This window comes from Trachemys scripta, chromosome 14 (assembly GCF_013100865.1).
Source record: "Trachemys scripta elegans isolate TJP31775 chromosome 14, CAS_Tse_1.0, whole genome shotgun sequence".
NCBI classification, from domain to species: Eukaryota; Metazoa; Chordata; order Testudines; family Emydidae; genus Trachemys; species Trachemys scripta.
Window position 1 is genome coordinate 9380211 of NC_048311.1, and position 13921 is coordinate 9394131.

The 13921-nt window shown below is 44.5% G+C and overlaps 1 protein-coding gene across 2 annotated transcripts; it reads left to right on the top strand.

Annotated features, from left to right (window-relative positions):
* The first annotated feature begins 50 nt into the window (after positions 1–50).
* ADPRM (ADP-ribose/CDP-alcohol diphosphatase, manganese dependent) lies at positions 51–12701 on the top strand. 2 transcript variants are annotated; one of them, XM_034789766.1, is made up of 4 exons: positions 51–309; positions 1816–2470; positions 7597–7713; positions 9107–12701. In XM_034789766.1, the coding sequence occupies exons 2-4, from the start codon at positions 1840–1842 to the stop codon at positions 9400–9402; spliced, it is 1044 nt and encodes a 347-aa protein (XP_034645657.1). In that variant the 5' UTR covers positions 51–309; positions 1816–1839; the 3' UTR covers positions 9403–12701. The 2 variants fall into 2 exon arrangements, with proteins under 2 accessions (XP_034645657.1, XP_034645658.1); XM_034789767.1 differs by having other exon boundaries at positions 7597–7709; positions 9107–9395.
* Positions 12702–13921: the final 1220 nt, after the last annotated feature.

The window sequence follows — 13921 nt, forward strand, 5'->3', positions numbered from 1 at the left end:
CCCCCCCCCCCCGCGCAGCTTCCGGCGTCACCGCCAACTAACCCCGCCGCAACTTCCGGCGTCACCTCAACTAACGCCGCTCCCCGCGTAGCGTCTGGCGTCCTTCAGTTTCTGTCAGCGGGTGCACAAACAGCAGCCCGGCCGTGGGGCGTCAGGTGGGAGCGGTGACCGGCTGTAGGGTTGCCAATTCCTGGAGCTTTCATCACATGACAACCTTCAATTACAGATTAATCTTTAGTTCCTGGCGACTCCAGGACAATCATGGTGGGCTGGCAGCCCTAGATAACGGCCAAGCGTGGATGGAGCCAGGTTCGTAGTTTGCGGACTTGCTCGGTGGTGGGGGATATCCAAAGTAGAAATGGGGTCCGGGCGAGGGTTGTCACCTCTCTAATGGCTCGTAACCTGCCCCCTGAGGTCCTGCCTCTTCCCCTAAGGGCCCCCTCACGCACCGGATTGTCTCTACCTTCCCTCCATGCCGCAGCTAGGCTCCCTCCGCTCTGGGGCTGGAAGGGGAGCTGCTGCAGTCTGACAAGGAGCTGCCCGCAGGTAGGAGGTGGCCCCAGCTGGGAAGAGCTGGGGTGAATGACCAGGCACCTCCCCTCTCCCTGCAGTAACTGGACTTTTGGTGTCCAGTCAGTACATCTGACTGGACGCTGTCAGGTTCCCTTTTTGGCCGGACTTTCCAGTTGAAAACCATGCACCTGGCAAAACATTTCTCCCCAGGAAATGGGTTTGAACCAGGAACAATATCAGTTGAAGGGTGATGTCGCTGTTCCATATGATGATATCATGCCAGAGATTGTGGAAGTGACATCATAACATGGTGACTTGTGTTACCGTGACAACCCCAGACTCTCCTTTTTGGTCCAGACCAGATGACCCCCCACACCTCTCATCAGGCCATGCTCTTTCCTAGAGACTGTCCCTGCCCCATGCAATACCTGGCACCAAGCCGATGGACAGCCTGTGGAGGATGAGGCTGGAACTGTGGTTCCAGAACTGTCTTGGAGAACTGGGCTCCATACCTGCCTCTGCCAGAACCCCACTCAACCAGTCAAACTAAACCCTCCACGGCTGGTCTCAGGCTGCATGATGCACCTTTCTAGATGTCTAGTTTCAACTGCTGCAGCTCTGGTTTATAGAAGGTCTGAGCACAGTACTGGGAAACTTGTGTGTTCAAAAATGATGAATTGGCCCTCAGAAAATCATGAAATTGGCTTAAAAATCATGATATTTTTAAAAATAAAAGTTGGCTTCTTTTTGCCTTCTGGTTTTCGAGCCTTTGGGATTTCCAGCTTCAAGCTTTTCTCGTCAGCCATGAGGACTAAACGTCTTTTAAAATCAGTTTAAACTAATCCAGGACCACACTCTTAATAAGCAGGGTTTATTTTTTAAGCTCAACCTTAACTCTGAATTTCTTGGGTTGGTAGTGCTTATTTTGGGGATAATTACATCATCCTTACAATGTTTTTACCCTTAAATTACTGATATGTACTCTCAACTCAAACTCTAGTTTAACATAGTTTTTAATCTGGGAATGTCACATATTGAAGGAATATTACATGACTATTACTGTACAAACGTGCAACCCCTTGCCCCCTTTGCCTTTTTCAAGAGTGGCAGGCTCCTAGTGCGTCTGCTTTTTTCTGAAGTGACAACTCATGCCAAAGAGTTCTGTAGATCTCTAGCTGTATAAAAATGAATTTGGAGAGATTTCTCTGTTTCTTCTGGGTGTTGCAGCTGATTTTTTTTTTTTTTAAAGCACTCAGCTTTTGTTTGAACTGAGCCTTTCTTCTCTCTTTTTTCCTGCATTAGATTTTGGGAGTCTGGTTGACAGTTATGGATGAAACTCCTACCTGGAGACGTGGATCCTTGACAGGGAATTCTGAGCTGTGCTTTTCCTTTGGAGTCATAGCAGATATTCAGTATGCTGATCTAGAGGATGGTTATAACTTCTGGGGGTCCCGGAGGAGATACTACAGACACAGCCTTCACCTTCTCCAGAGCGCAGTTGATGAGTGGAATAAGGAAGACAGTCAACTTGAGTTTGTGCTGCAGCTTGGGGATATTATTGATGGTTTTAATGCCCAACATAAAACATCAGAAAGTGCTCTGAGAAGAGTTATGAACAAGTTTAAAAAGCTTAGAATCCCAATCCATCACACATGGGGAAATCATGAATTGTACAACTTTACTAGAGATTATTTAACACAATCTGAACTTAACAGCAAGTCTTTAGAAGACCAGATCTTCCTTGGCTCTGCTGCCAGTGGCCAGGACTCTCTTGGAGCCACTGCTGAAGAACATTACTATGCTTATCATTTTAGCCCAGTTCCAAAATTTCGGTTCATTTTACTTGATGCTTATGATTTAAGTATCCTTGGGAGGGATAAATCCACCCAAAAATATCAGGATTCTTTGAAGCTGCTGAAGGAGAAAAACCCAAATGAGAATCTGAATAGTCCCACAGGTATTGCACTGCCTGAGAGAGGTTATCATGCATTCCCAAAATTCTGCTTCAAATAATATTCCTCTTCATAGTAGAAAGACTTATAATTAATGTAAGATATGTTACTAGGTGGTAAATCAATGTGAGCTTCGTTGACCTTGATCCTTTTTGCATAAGTTACACACAGAATTCCCACTGTTGGGCATCAACTTCTTAGTGCAAGAAAAGTCAGAACTTTCTTGGCTCTTAGATTTGTCCTGTGAGGTGCTGGCCATTATGCACGAGTCCCTTCTTTAAGTTCTATGCCAACTTTCTCAGCTGGGTTCTTATTGAACAGAGTCAGAAAAAGAGTGCCACACATAAGCTGCACGCCAGATTTTTTTTTTTCCCCCCAGTGCTGTTCTGGTGCTTCCTAAGTCTTATTTTAGACACTTCCACATATCTTCTTCTGATCTCTGTCTTCTGTGGGGCTTATCAATACTAAAACACATGACCATGGAGGGGCTTTGGAGGCATGCCTTGACAAACCAACTGATGACTAATGTGGGGGCGGAACTATTCTGCTCAACATCAATGCCTTGTTTTGGTTACACTGTGAGACTTTGTCTAGGCCAATGCAGAGGCTGCAAGCCTAACATGTTTCTTGGAATAACCCCATTTCTATACTTTAGAGTTGCTGTCTTCCAAGGCAGAATGAAATAATATAGATTTGTATGGTTTACAAATCTGCATTCAAACAGTGCCTTGGGAGCACAGTTCACTGGTGAATTTGGCAGGTCAGGGCTGGGCTTTGTGGATACAGGGGTTTGGTGCCCCTTTGTACCTTTTAAAGTAGTTAGCCCTGCTTCTTCAACACTAGGCCAGTCTGTTCCAGGGAACTTTTTGGTGGGGAGTAGTGTAGATGGTCCTGCTTACAGGAACTAAGCCAGAGAGAGCTCAGGAGCTATCTGCCAGCTAGAATTCAGCAGCTCTATGTTGCCTGTTCTGAGGCTTCCTACATGCCAGATTTTGTGGCTACTCTACCCTGGGTGAAGATTTTTCTTTAGGCACTCGGGGACAAACACCTTTTCCAACACCAGATGCCTTAGCACTGTAGACCAGGGGTAGGCAACCAGTGGCACTCTCAGTGCCTGGGTCCTGGCCACTGGTCCGGGGGGCTCTGCATTTTAATTTAATTTTAAATGAAGCTTCTTAAACATTTTAAAAACTTTATTTACTTTACATGCAACAATAGTTTAGTTATATATTATAGACTTATAGAAAGAGACCCTCTAAAAATGTTAAAATGTATTACTGGCACGCGAAATCTTAAATTAGAGTGAATAAATGAAGACTCGGCACACCACTTCTGAAAGGTTGACGACCCCTGCTGTAGACCACTAATATTCTGGGACCATTGCACTTTTCCCAAAGATCTAGCTCACTGATGTCAGCTCCAGCACCACCAAGGAAATTGATCTTATTTGAAGTGGGCTCATCCACTCGGCCCTGGAACAGGGACATTTCTATGAAGTGCCAACTTAAACAGCATCTACATTACTCGGGGAGTTGAAAAATTCACACCCATGAACACTGTAATTAAGCTGACCTATGGGAGAGGACAAGCAACTGAACTACTTTTCAGCTGCATGCCCTCAATGCTCTGAGACCTTGATGGGGTTTTTAGTTCATAATGAACCCAAATACACATCTTTCAGCATTGTAAAGGTTTTGGAACTTCACAGCAGAGGCAAGGGCAGAAGTGCAGTTTAATGAACAGTCTGACAGAATTCCATACAAAACTGTATGGCTTCATCCAGCAAGGAATACAGGAGCCCAGCACACGCATATGTGGAAGCTCTCTGATGGGTGGTTTCTTTCTCCTTGGTCTGGGTCCATTAGCCATCCTTACGAAGGCACTCTGAGTATGTTAAGACATCATTACCTTTTTTCTGTCAGGAAAACTTTGGGGCAAGAGTTCAATGTGACATATGCCATTGTACTCATCCCTGTGTTTAGGAGTCATTGTCTTTGGGTCACCAATACAGTTTCCAGGGCAAACTTTGACTGGGCAGTGTATGTTCAGTGCCATATGAATAAGCTATTTCATTCAAATAATGCTCCAACGACTAGAATTTCTATGATGAATGATAGAGGCAGAACTTTTTATCAGCAACTATTTTGTTGCTTTTTTCACCCGGAGAACCACTGACCTAGATGTTGATTTGGAACTGACAGTTGTTCTTAGACTGTCTCATTTCTTTCTAGACACGGAAATGTTTGAAGGTCATAGAGGTACTCTTTCAACTGATACTGCCTGACAATCGTGCAGCAAAAATCTTGGTACAAGCCTTGTGTGTGTTCAGTTTACAGACAGTTGCATAATTGTTCTTACATACATTTATTGAGCTTTTATTGCCTCAGCCTGCAACCAGTCTCCTGGAGTGACCCCTTTAGTGGGCCAGGCCCCAAGGACCAACAGTCCACAGGGGCAGGTCTGTGCCCTTCTAGGCTGGGCCTTCAGCACCAGCTAACCCTGTCTCTCTACATGGGTCCCTGCAGCAAATCCAACCAAACCAGATCCTGCGGGAGGCTTGTACTGTCGCCTTCAGGACACAGGGCTCTCAGTGAGTTTACAGTGACACAGGCAGTCATTTCAACACAATTTATTAGTCACCTGGCTACAGAATCTAAAAGTCCTTAGGTCAACGTAGAGAAATGAAAGTTAAGGCAGAGCCCGTTCTGGTTACCCCAGAGCGCAGCCAAGCTGTTGTGAACCCCATGTTCAGGCTTTGTCTCTCCCTCTCAGGCCATGTCTACACTACAAAATTATGTCAACCTAACTTACGTCGGCAGACAGTCACTGCAGTTATTAAATCGCTTATGTGTGTGCACACGGCAGAGGTGTGTGTTCTCACCAGGAGTGCTTGTATCGGTTGTGTTATCAGTGGGGGCCATTTTGAGATAGGGCCTGAAAGCTAGTAACAGTTGATGTAAGCAATGCAGTGTCTACACTGACATTTTGTCAACCTAATTACACCGACCGCGACTACATTGCTTGGGGAGCTGATGTTATTAAATCGGTATAGAGAGGCATTATATCAGCGGGAGTCATGTTTACGTGAAGACGCTTCCATAGCTAGGCCGACACAAGGCAGCTTACTACATGTGTAGTGTAGACCAAGCCTCAGTCTGACCTCTTTAATCAGTTCCCACATGAGAGAGTACAGACTTCTTCCAGAAAGTAACCATCCACATCTCTCCAGTCCTTTGTTCTCAAGCTGTGATCTTTGCTCAGCTGAGCAGCTTTCCAGCTGAGAGATGGGAAAATCCATCTTCCTCTGAGTCATTGGTTGCTAGGTGCCAGTATCCTGGAGATTGGGTTTTCCATTGTCGTCTTGGATTTTCCATTGATATGGGGTCTGCTTCAGCCAGTCCTTTTTAATGGCCCATTCAGGCTCAGACAGGTAGGCAACACACAGACACCTATGTCTCTTAACCTACTCTGAGAGCAAACTTAGTCCTTTTCCTCCTACTGGGTAGCCATGCAAACTGTAGGGGAAACTGAGGCACACATAGGGTTCATAAAAATATTTCAGAAAAGTCTCACTTTGTCACAACTTTAGCTTTGAAAGTGAATATGGGATCACTCTTAGCACTTCAGAGCCTACAGGTCAGCTATGGAGTATGCTCTGTCTTTGTAATGTTTCTTTCCTGATTGGGCCTTATTTTTCTTTGCTGTAACCTCCCACCATTCTTACTGCTACCTGCAGTATATTTATCAGTTTAGCATGAGACATCCTTGAGCTTTTTACTGTTCAAGAGTGGGAATCCTGTGTGTAATGCATCTTTAAAGATGGACAAATTACTTCTATAATTCTGCTTCTTTGAATATATCACACCAGATTCACCCTTACCTCCCCTGGGTTTGCAAGTCTGTTCTAAAAGGGTGTGCTGCTGTCATTTCGGTCCAGAAGATGGCCATTATCTTTTGAAAAACTCACACACATGCTTTTGTTTAGATTTAATTTTAGAGGAGCCCTTGCTTCTGTCTTGTAGAGGGTACTAGATGATATGGGTGCCAGGCGTACAGTTTTCAACCGGAACGCCCGGTCGAGAAGAGACCAGGCCACTGACCGGGCTGCTAAAAGTCCAGTCAGCAGTGCAGCGGCGCTAAGGCAGGCTCCCTGCCTGCCGTGGTTCCGCACGGCTCCTGGAAACATCAGCATGTCCCCCCTTTGGCTCCTAGGTGTAGGGCAGACGGGGCTCCAGCGCTGCACCTGCCCCAAGCACTGGCTCCATAGCTCCCATTGGCCAGGAACTATGGCCAATGGGAGTTGTGGGGGTGGCGCCTGCAGATGGGAGCCACCTGGCCGCACCTCCGCATAAGAGCCAGAGGGGGAACATGCCACTGCTTCAGGGAGCTGCCTGGGGTAAGCACCGCCTGGAGCCTGCACCCTTCACCCCCTGCCACAGCCCTGATCCCCCTTCTGCACCTCATTTCTGACCCCACCCTGGAACCCACAACCCCAGCCCAGGGCCCATACCCCCTCCCACACCCCAACCCCCTGCCTCAGCCCGGAGCCCCCTCCCATACTCTGAACCCTTCGGCTCCACCTCCCAGCCCAGAGCCCCCTCCTTCATCCCAAACCCCTCATTCCTGGCCCCATCCCAGAGCCCGCACCCCAAGCCGGAGTCCTCACCCCCTCCCACATCCTAATCCCCTGGTGCCAGCCTGGTGAAAGTGAGCGAGTGAATGAGGGTGGGGGAATGGAGTGAGCAGGGGCGGGGCAAGGGTGTTCAGTTTTGTGCGAGTAGAAAGTTGGCAGCACTACTAGATGAAGCTGTGGCAGTTGGAATTCAACACAAGCAAGAGACTTGTGTCCAACTGCCAGCTCAGAAAGCTACTCACGAAGTTCTGGACTGTGTTCTGCTAGGCTGCAGTGATGCAAGAGTGGGAATCCTGCATGCGTGGCATTGTCAAAGCAAAATTACTAGTAAATCACTTTCCCCCATTTACTCATGAAGACTGTGAATTTGTGGAGGCACAAGATACATAAGAGTCTGTCAAGGGAAAGGATGCTGCACAGATGTACATAGAAAACCAAAGCTGGTAGGGAAGCAGCTATTTGGGTGTGTGTGAGCTTGACCTTCTTTCTTCATTACAGGACTTGCTGAACCACAATTTGTAGAGTTCAATGGAGGATTTAGCCAAACACAGCTGGATTGGCTCAATGAGGTTCTTACATTCTCTGACACTAATCAAGAGAAAGTCGTAGTTGTGAGTAAGTCAGCTTTTTTTATGTGTGAATGCATGTGAATTGAAACATCTGTGAAGGAATAAACCCCAGTGATAAACTGATAGGATGCTGCACATACTCCAGTGGCGTACTCCAATTTTTCCCACTCATAGGCTTTCCTACCAATATCTTATATTCTAGAATCATTCAGTTTCCCCCTCAAACATACATTTCATTTTTTCCACAAGAGGAGGAGGAGACTGTGATAGACAGGAGCAAGAAACGGGGTTGCAGATTTGAGGGGGTCCTAGGTGGGAGGCAGTAGGCTGCTGCAAGGTATTGGAAGTGCTGTGTTAGGGGAGCAATGGTGCTGGCATTTGGGGGAAGGAACTATTAGAGACTTGGGCAAGGGAAAGATTTTGCATTAGAGGGTGTCTAGATCCTGGAACTCCTTGATCCAAGTGGCAGGGATTTTGTTCTTGGAGCCAAGTGCCCAGGGCGGTGAAAGACACTGTGTACCAAAACATCTGAGCTGCTGTGGACCATGGAACAGCAGTAGCCACAGTGGGAGCTCTCTTCCTCTCCTCTCCCTGGGCTTTAGTTGACACCTCCACATAGCCATGCAGCTAGGCTATATGCCAAGCCAGCTGCCCACTCAGAACAAGGGCATGGCAACTGAGCTGGCTGCCCAGCAAAAACAGGTACGCTCACTGAGGACGCTTCATAACTGGAGCAAGGGCATGCCCCACCCTGAAGCTAGTAACCATTTTACATCTGGTAAAGAGTGATGAGAACATTTTACACTACATGAGCTTTGTGAACAGAAGTGTAAATCAGCCTGTTTTTCCAGCAGTGAGTGCTGTAGGCACCTCAAGAGGCTGGCATTATGATGTTCAGGCTATGTCTACACTGCATCATTTACAGCAGTGAAGAGGCTCTACGGCTTAATAACTCCTGCCTCCAAGAGGTGGTCGCTGTGTTGGCGTGAGAAGCTCTCCCACCGACATAGTGCTGTCTACACTGGTGCTTAGGTCGGTATAACTTACGTCATTCAGAGGTTTGGATTATTCACAACCCTCAGCGATGTAAATTATACTAAAGTAATTTGTAGTGTAGACATAGCTTCAGTGCACAGTTTTAGATTTGATGACCCAAGGCAGTGGTCTTGTGAGCATAACTCAGCTGGGATTCATTACCTAGATACCTTCGAAATACCTGAGAGATAGAGAGCGTTCTCATTATTCCATATGACTGGACAACCTGTGTGCAAAACCTCAAACTTAAAGAAAAGTTCTATGGGTTTCACTGCACCCCAAGCCTCTAAGATTCCAGCATCTATAAGCAATTTCCAGATGGGGAGACGATATAAAAACACTCTTAACTGTGGTTGTTACCAATGATGTCTCTTACCATTATTCTTGTTTTGTTCCAACTGCAGGTCACATTCCGGTTCATCCAGGTTCTTCAGAGAGTGTTTGCCTTGCTTGGAATTATAAAGATGCCCTTTCTGTCATCCATTCTCATCAGTGTGTGGTGTGCTTTCTCGCAGGGCACCTCCATGATGGTGGTTATTATTTAGATTCTCATGGAGTCCACCATCTTACTTTAGAAGGGATTGTTGAAACTCCACCAGAGAGCCATGCCTTTGGAACAATATATGTCTATGATGATAAACTGGTATTAAAGGGAAGAGGTAGAATTCCAGACAAAGTAATGTATTACACAAAACATTAGGATAGTTGTAAATACAATTGTGCATGATCCAGACAATGCTCCAGAAATTAGTTAGTTTAATAAATAACAGCTGACCATTGCAGCCATGGTGTTTCTGTTTATAGAAAATCTGCATGATGATGCTTACAGCTTCAAGCCTGATAAATAGAGCCTCAGTGCTGCCTACCTTCTCCTCTCAGAGCTGGTATCTTAGAAGCTTTACTTCTTCAAGAAGCAAGAAACAAGGTCTAGCTTCCTGCTATAGGGCACAGGAGGGACAGCCAACAACTCAACACAATCTGAAATAAATGCAACTTGATTTGGACAACTTCTGCTTGAAACAGTTAGAAGTGAACAATTTGTTATTATTGTGGCACAAAAGGCACAAGCAATATTAAAAGGTATGTGATCACACTAGCAAGGAGTTATTAGTGCATCTTTATTAGTCACACTGTGTTATGAAATGAAAATCTTATCCCTATCAGGTGTGATTCAGCTTCTTTTCAAACACTAACATTGATGATATTCTTCAGCCTGCCAGTAGTTTGCTTTCTGAAATCAGCAGAAGTTGTAGATACTCTGCACCTCTAAAAACCAGATTCCTTGGAATGTTTTTGTTTTTTTGTCTAGGGAGGGGATTTATGATTTTATAGATGAAATACTCAGGGAGATTATCCCTGTATTGACTGGATATATGTCACCTCAGGAGAGGATGCAGAAATAAAATGTCTAGATGCCATAAATGACTACTTCTTGGATCTGATAGTCCTGTAAACCAAAAGGGGAGAGACAAGTCTTGATTAAGTCCTAAGTGGAGCACAGGGTCTATATATATAACTGATCCGCTGAGTAATAGCGGCCATAATGTAATTAAATATAACGTCCTTGTAGGGGGAATATACAAAAGAAACCCACCACAGTAGCATCTAACTTCAAAAAGGGGAACTACACAGAAATGAGAAAGCTAGATAAACAGAAATTAAAAGGAATAGTCACAACAGTGAAATGCCTGCAAGACACCTTGACACTATTTAAAATAACTATAATAGACGCTCAAACTAAATGTTTACTCCCAAATAAAAAAATAAAACCGTAAGATATGCCACCATGGCTCAACAGCAATGTAAAAGAGGCAGTTACAGGCAATAAGACATCTTTAAAAATTGGAAGTGAAATCCTACTGAGGAAAATAGAAAGGAGCATAAACTCTAGCAAGTCTAGTGTAAGTGTAATTAGGCAGCCCAAAAAAGAATTTGAAGACCTTCTAGCAAAGGCAGTACATCAGATGCAGGAAGCCTGCCAAAAAATCAGTGGGGCCACTGGACAATTAAGGTGCTAAAGGAGCACTCAAGTAAGAGAAGGCCATTGAGGAGAATCTAAATTAATTCTTTGTATCAGTCTTCACTGCAGAGGAAGTGAGAGAGATTCCCACGTGAGCCATTCTTTTTAGGTGACAAATCCCACATCGAGGTGTCAGTAGGGAAGGTTTTGGAACAAATTAAATTAAACTGTAATAAATTACCAGGGTCATGATATTCACCCAAGAGTTCTGAAGGAACTCCAATATGAAATTGCAAAACTGCTACGGGGAAGGTAGTTTTTGAGTGGGGTGAAATCTGGGGGTATGCAAGACAAATTAGACTTCTGAAAGGGGTACAGTAATCTGGAAAGGTGGAGAGCTGCTGGCTTAAATTACAGTTGTGTCCAAAAGTCCTAATCAGGGTTTGGACAGCCTATTGTTAGTTTCTGACAGTGTTGGTAGATTGTCTTGGAAATGTGTTAATTAAAATATCAGAGAACCAATATCTGCTTAGAATATGAATACAGTTTTATTGAATAATTCTGTAGTTAGGAGGGTTTGTGTATCATTCATATGCTTAATTATTTTAAAAAATAAATTCATATAGTCCATGAGCATATTTTCAAAAAGTCAGTACAATAAGCTAAATATATTGGAGTAGAGGACTTTCAAAACAAAAATCAAAGTTATGCTTGTACTTTGAAGCTGTTCATCCCACCATCCCATTAGGCAGGTGGTGTTTAGCATGATGATGGCAATTTCTTTGCTTGAAGTCCTGTGATATGAACAGAGCATGTGAGAAGTAAAGTAGGGCGGTATTTTAAACCAGTGGTTGTGGTAGATCAAGACTAATGGAGAGCTTAAATTACTTTTGATATCTGATATGAGTGAAAATATTAAGTTAATGTTTTGTTTAGTTTGAGTTAAAACCCGATTAAAAATAATTAGTGGTCAAAAGCACCCTTTTTCTTTTGTTATAAAGGCCACTATTAAGAGTACTGCTTGATGCTGCTAAGTAAAATAAGCTATTACTTTGATTTATTTTGTCTGTGATGCAGAATGGTTCTAGCAATTGGCTTATCTGGTGCACTGTTTCTTTATTCTGTCCCCACCCACCCTGTCTAAATTTGATGCAAGATCACATGTATCCCATGCCTTCAGAGCCTGCTTCTGTGCCATCTATTTACACCCATACCAATTATAAAAATTGTTGAACAAGAGAATCTTTCACCATATGCTCATGACTGTGCTTTCTTCATATACCACTTTCACACTCATGCTATCACTGATCAGAAACTGATGAAAGGTCATGCAGTTCTCATGAGTTTTTTTTACTTTGCTTCTATTTGCTGTGTTGTGAAAGTGGTATGTACAGGAATAGTACAATGCTATTGTCTGCAGTGGTGGAGGGAAACTGAAGGTGGAAAGAAGAGGGTGAAGATTACTGGATGAACAGGTGGGAGAAGACAGAACTAAAGAGGGGGATGACCAGTGGTCTAGTGCAGTATTTCCCAAATGGTAGGTCTTGACCCGCCAGTGGGTCACGGGAAGATTCTAGATGGATTGCCACATTCAGGGCTGGATTAACCCATCACTGGACCCTGGCCTGGGCAAACATATGCTATTCCTGGCCCACTGTGGGTGGGGGAGGTATGGGGCAGAGGGAGGACTGGAGAGCAAGCCCACCCTGCAGCAACAGCTCCTATTCCACGGGACTATGCCCAGCTCCCTGCTCTGGTGATGTGACCAGGGGCATAGCATCACTTAAATTTGGCCTGGCCACTCTTGATTGATGCTGTGACCCCATGCTCCACGTCACAATGCCACTCAAATTTGGCCCAACTGGCGGAGGGGGAGCCTCCCATAACACCTCCCACAGGACAGGAGCTGCCACAGTGAAGTGAATGAGGAGCGGGGTCACTTTCCAACCCCTTCTTCTCAGGCCTTCCCTCTGCATTGTGCCTGGATTAGGGTTGCAGGGCTGGGGCAGAGAGGACATATGTGTAATGGTGGGTCATTTTAAAAAAAAAAAAAAAAAGACAAAATGGAATTGGTGGGTCGACTTAATAAAAAGTTTGGCAACCACTAGTCTAGCAGTAGTATATCTGGTTCTTGCTGAAGGACAACCTAAAAAGGTGTAATATTGACATTGACACTTGGGAGACACTTGCCCAGGATCGCTTAAAATGGAGTGAAGTCCTAGATGGTGGTCCCCTGCATTTTGAACTTGCTCACCGACAAGCTGAAGAGGACAAGAGGCGCAGGAGGAAGGAGACTGGTTTCCAGTCATGGTCAACAGCCTCCTGCTGAGCCTGAAAACATCTGCCCCCATTGTAATAGAACTTGTGGTTCAAAGATTGGCCTTATTAGCCACCTGAGGACCCATAACTCCCATGGAAGATGATCATACTCAGTAAAGAGTGCCCATCATCATCTGGTCCTTTTCTCTCTGAGCCAGCTGTGGATGGAATACTCCTTTGGGAATGGGGGCTATGTCTTGCCTCCCCATCTAGTGACCTCCACCTTGCCCAGAGTAAAGTAGTAGCACAGTAACAGTTTTAACCTAGCTTTTTTTTTAAAGTTTTGACACTTTGCTGAAATCCCAGCATGTATCATTCTGTGATGACATATTGAGAGAATATCTTCAGCAAACCATACAGTACCAGTAAGAAGTCAGAGCCTAGTCTTTCCCCACCCCCCTTCTTCTTTTAGAGCAAAAAAATAGCCATGTATGTGTTATGTGCCACTTAGAGCCTAACTAATGGAATTATTTAGCGTAAATTTAATTTTACATGGACTGTAAAGATAACACTTAAAATTCTGACACATTATGTTGGCATACGTTAAGGGCTCTTATAAAGGTGATGTTATAAACTGTTCTCCTGAATCTGATTGATTTAGGTAAGATATTTGGGGGGGGAACTTTCTAACTATAAGGATAGTTAAGCAATGGAATAAATTTCCAAGGGAGGTTGTGAAATCCTCCTCATTAGAGGCTTTTAAGAACAGGTTAGATAAACATCTGTCAAAAATGGTCTAGGTAGACTTGGTCCTGCCTCAGTGCAGGGGGTTGGACTAGATGATCTCTCAAGGTCATGTCAAGCCCTACATTTCTAAAATTGTATAAGTGTGGTAATGTAACCTATCGTTTAAATTAGCCCCTCTACCAGATAACTGGAGGAAAGTTAATGCAATGTCAATTTTTAAGAAATGCTTCAGAGGTGATCCTGGCAATTACAG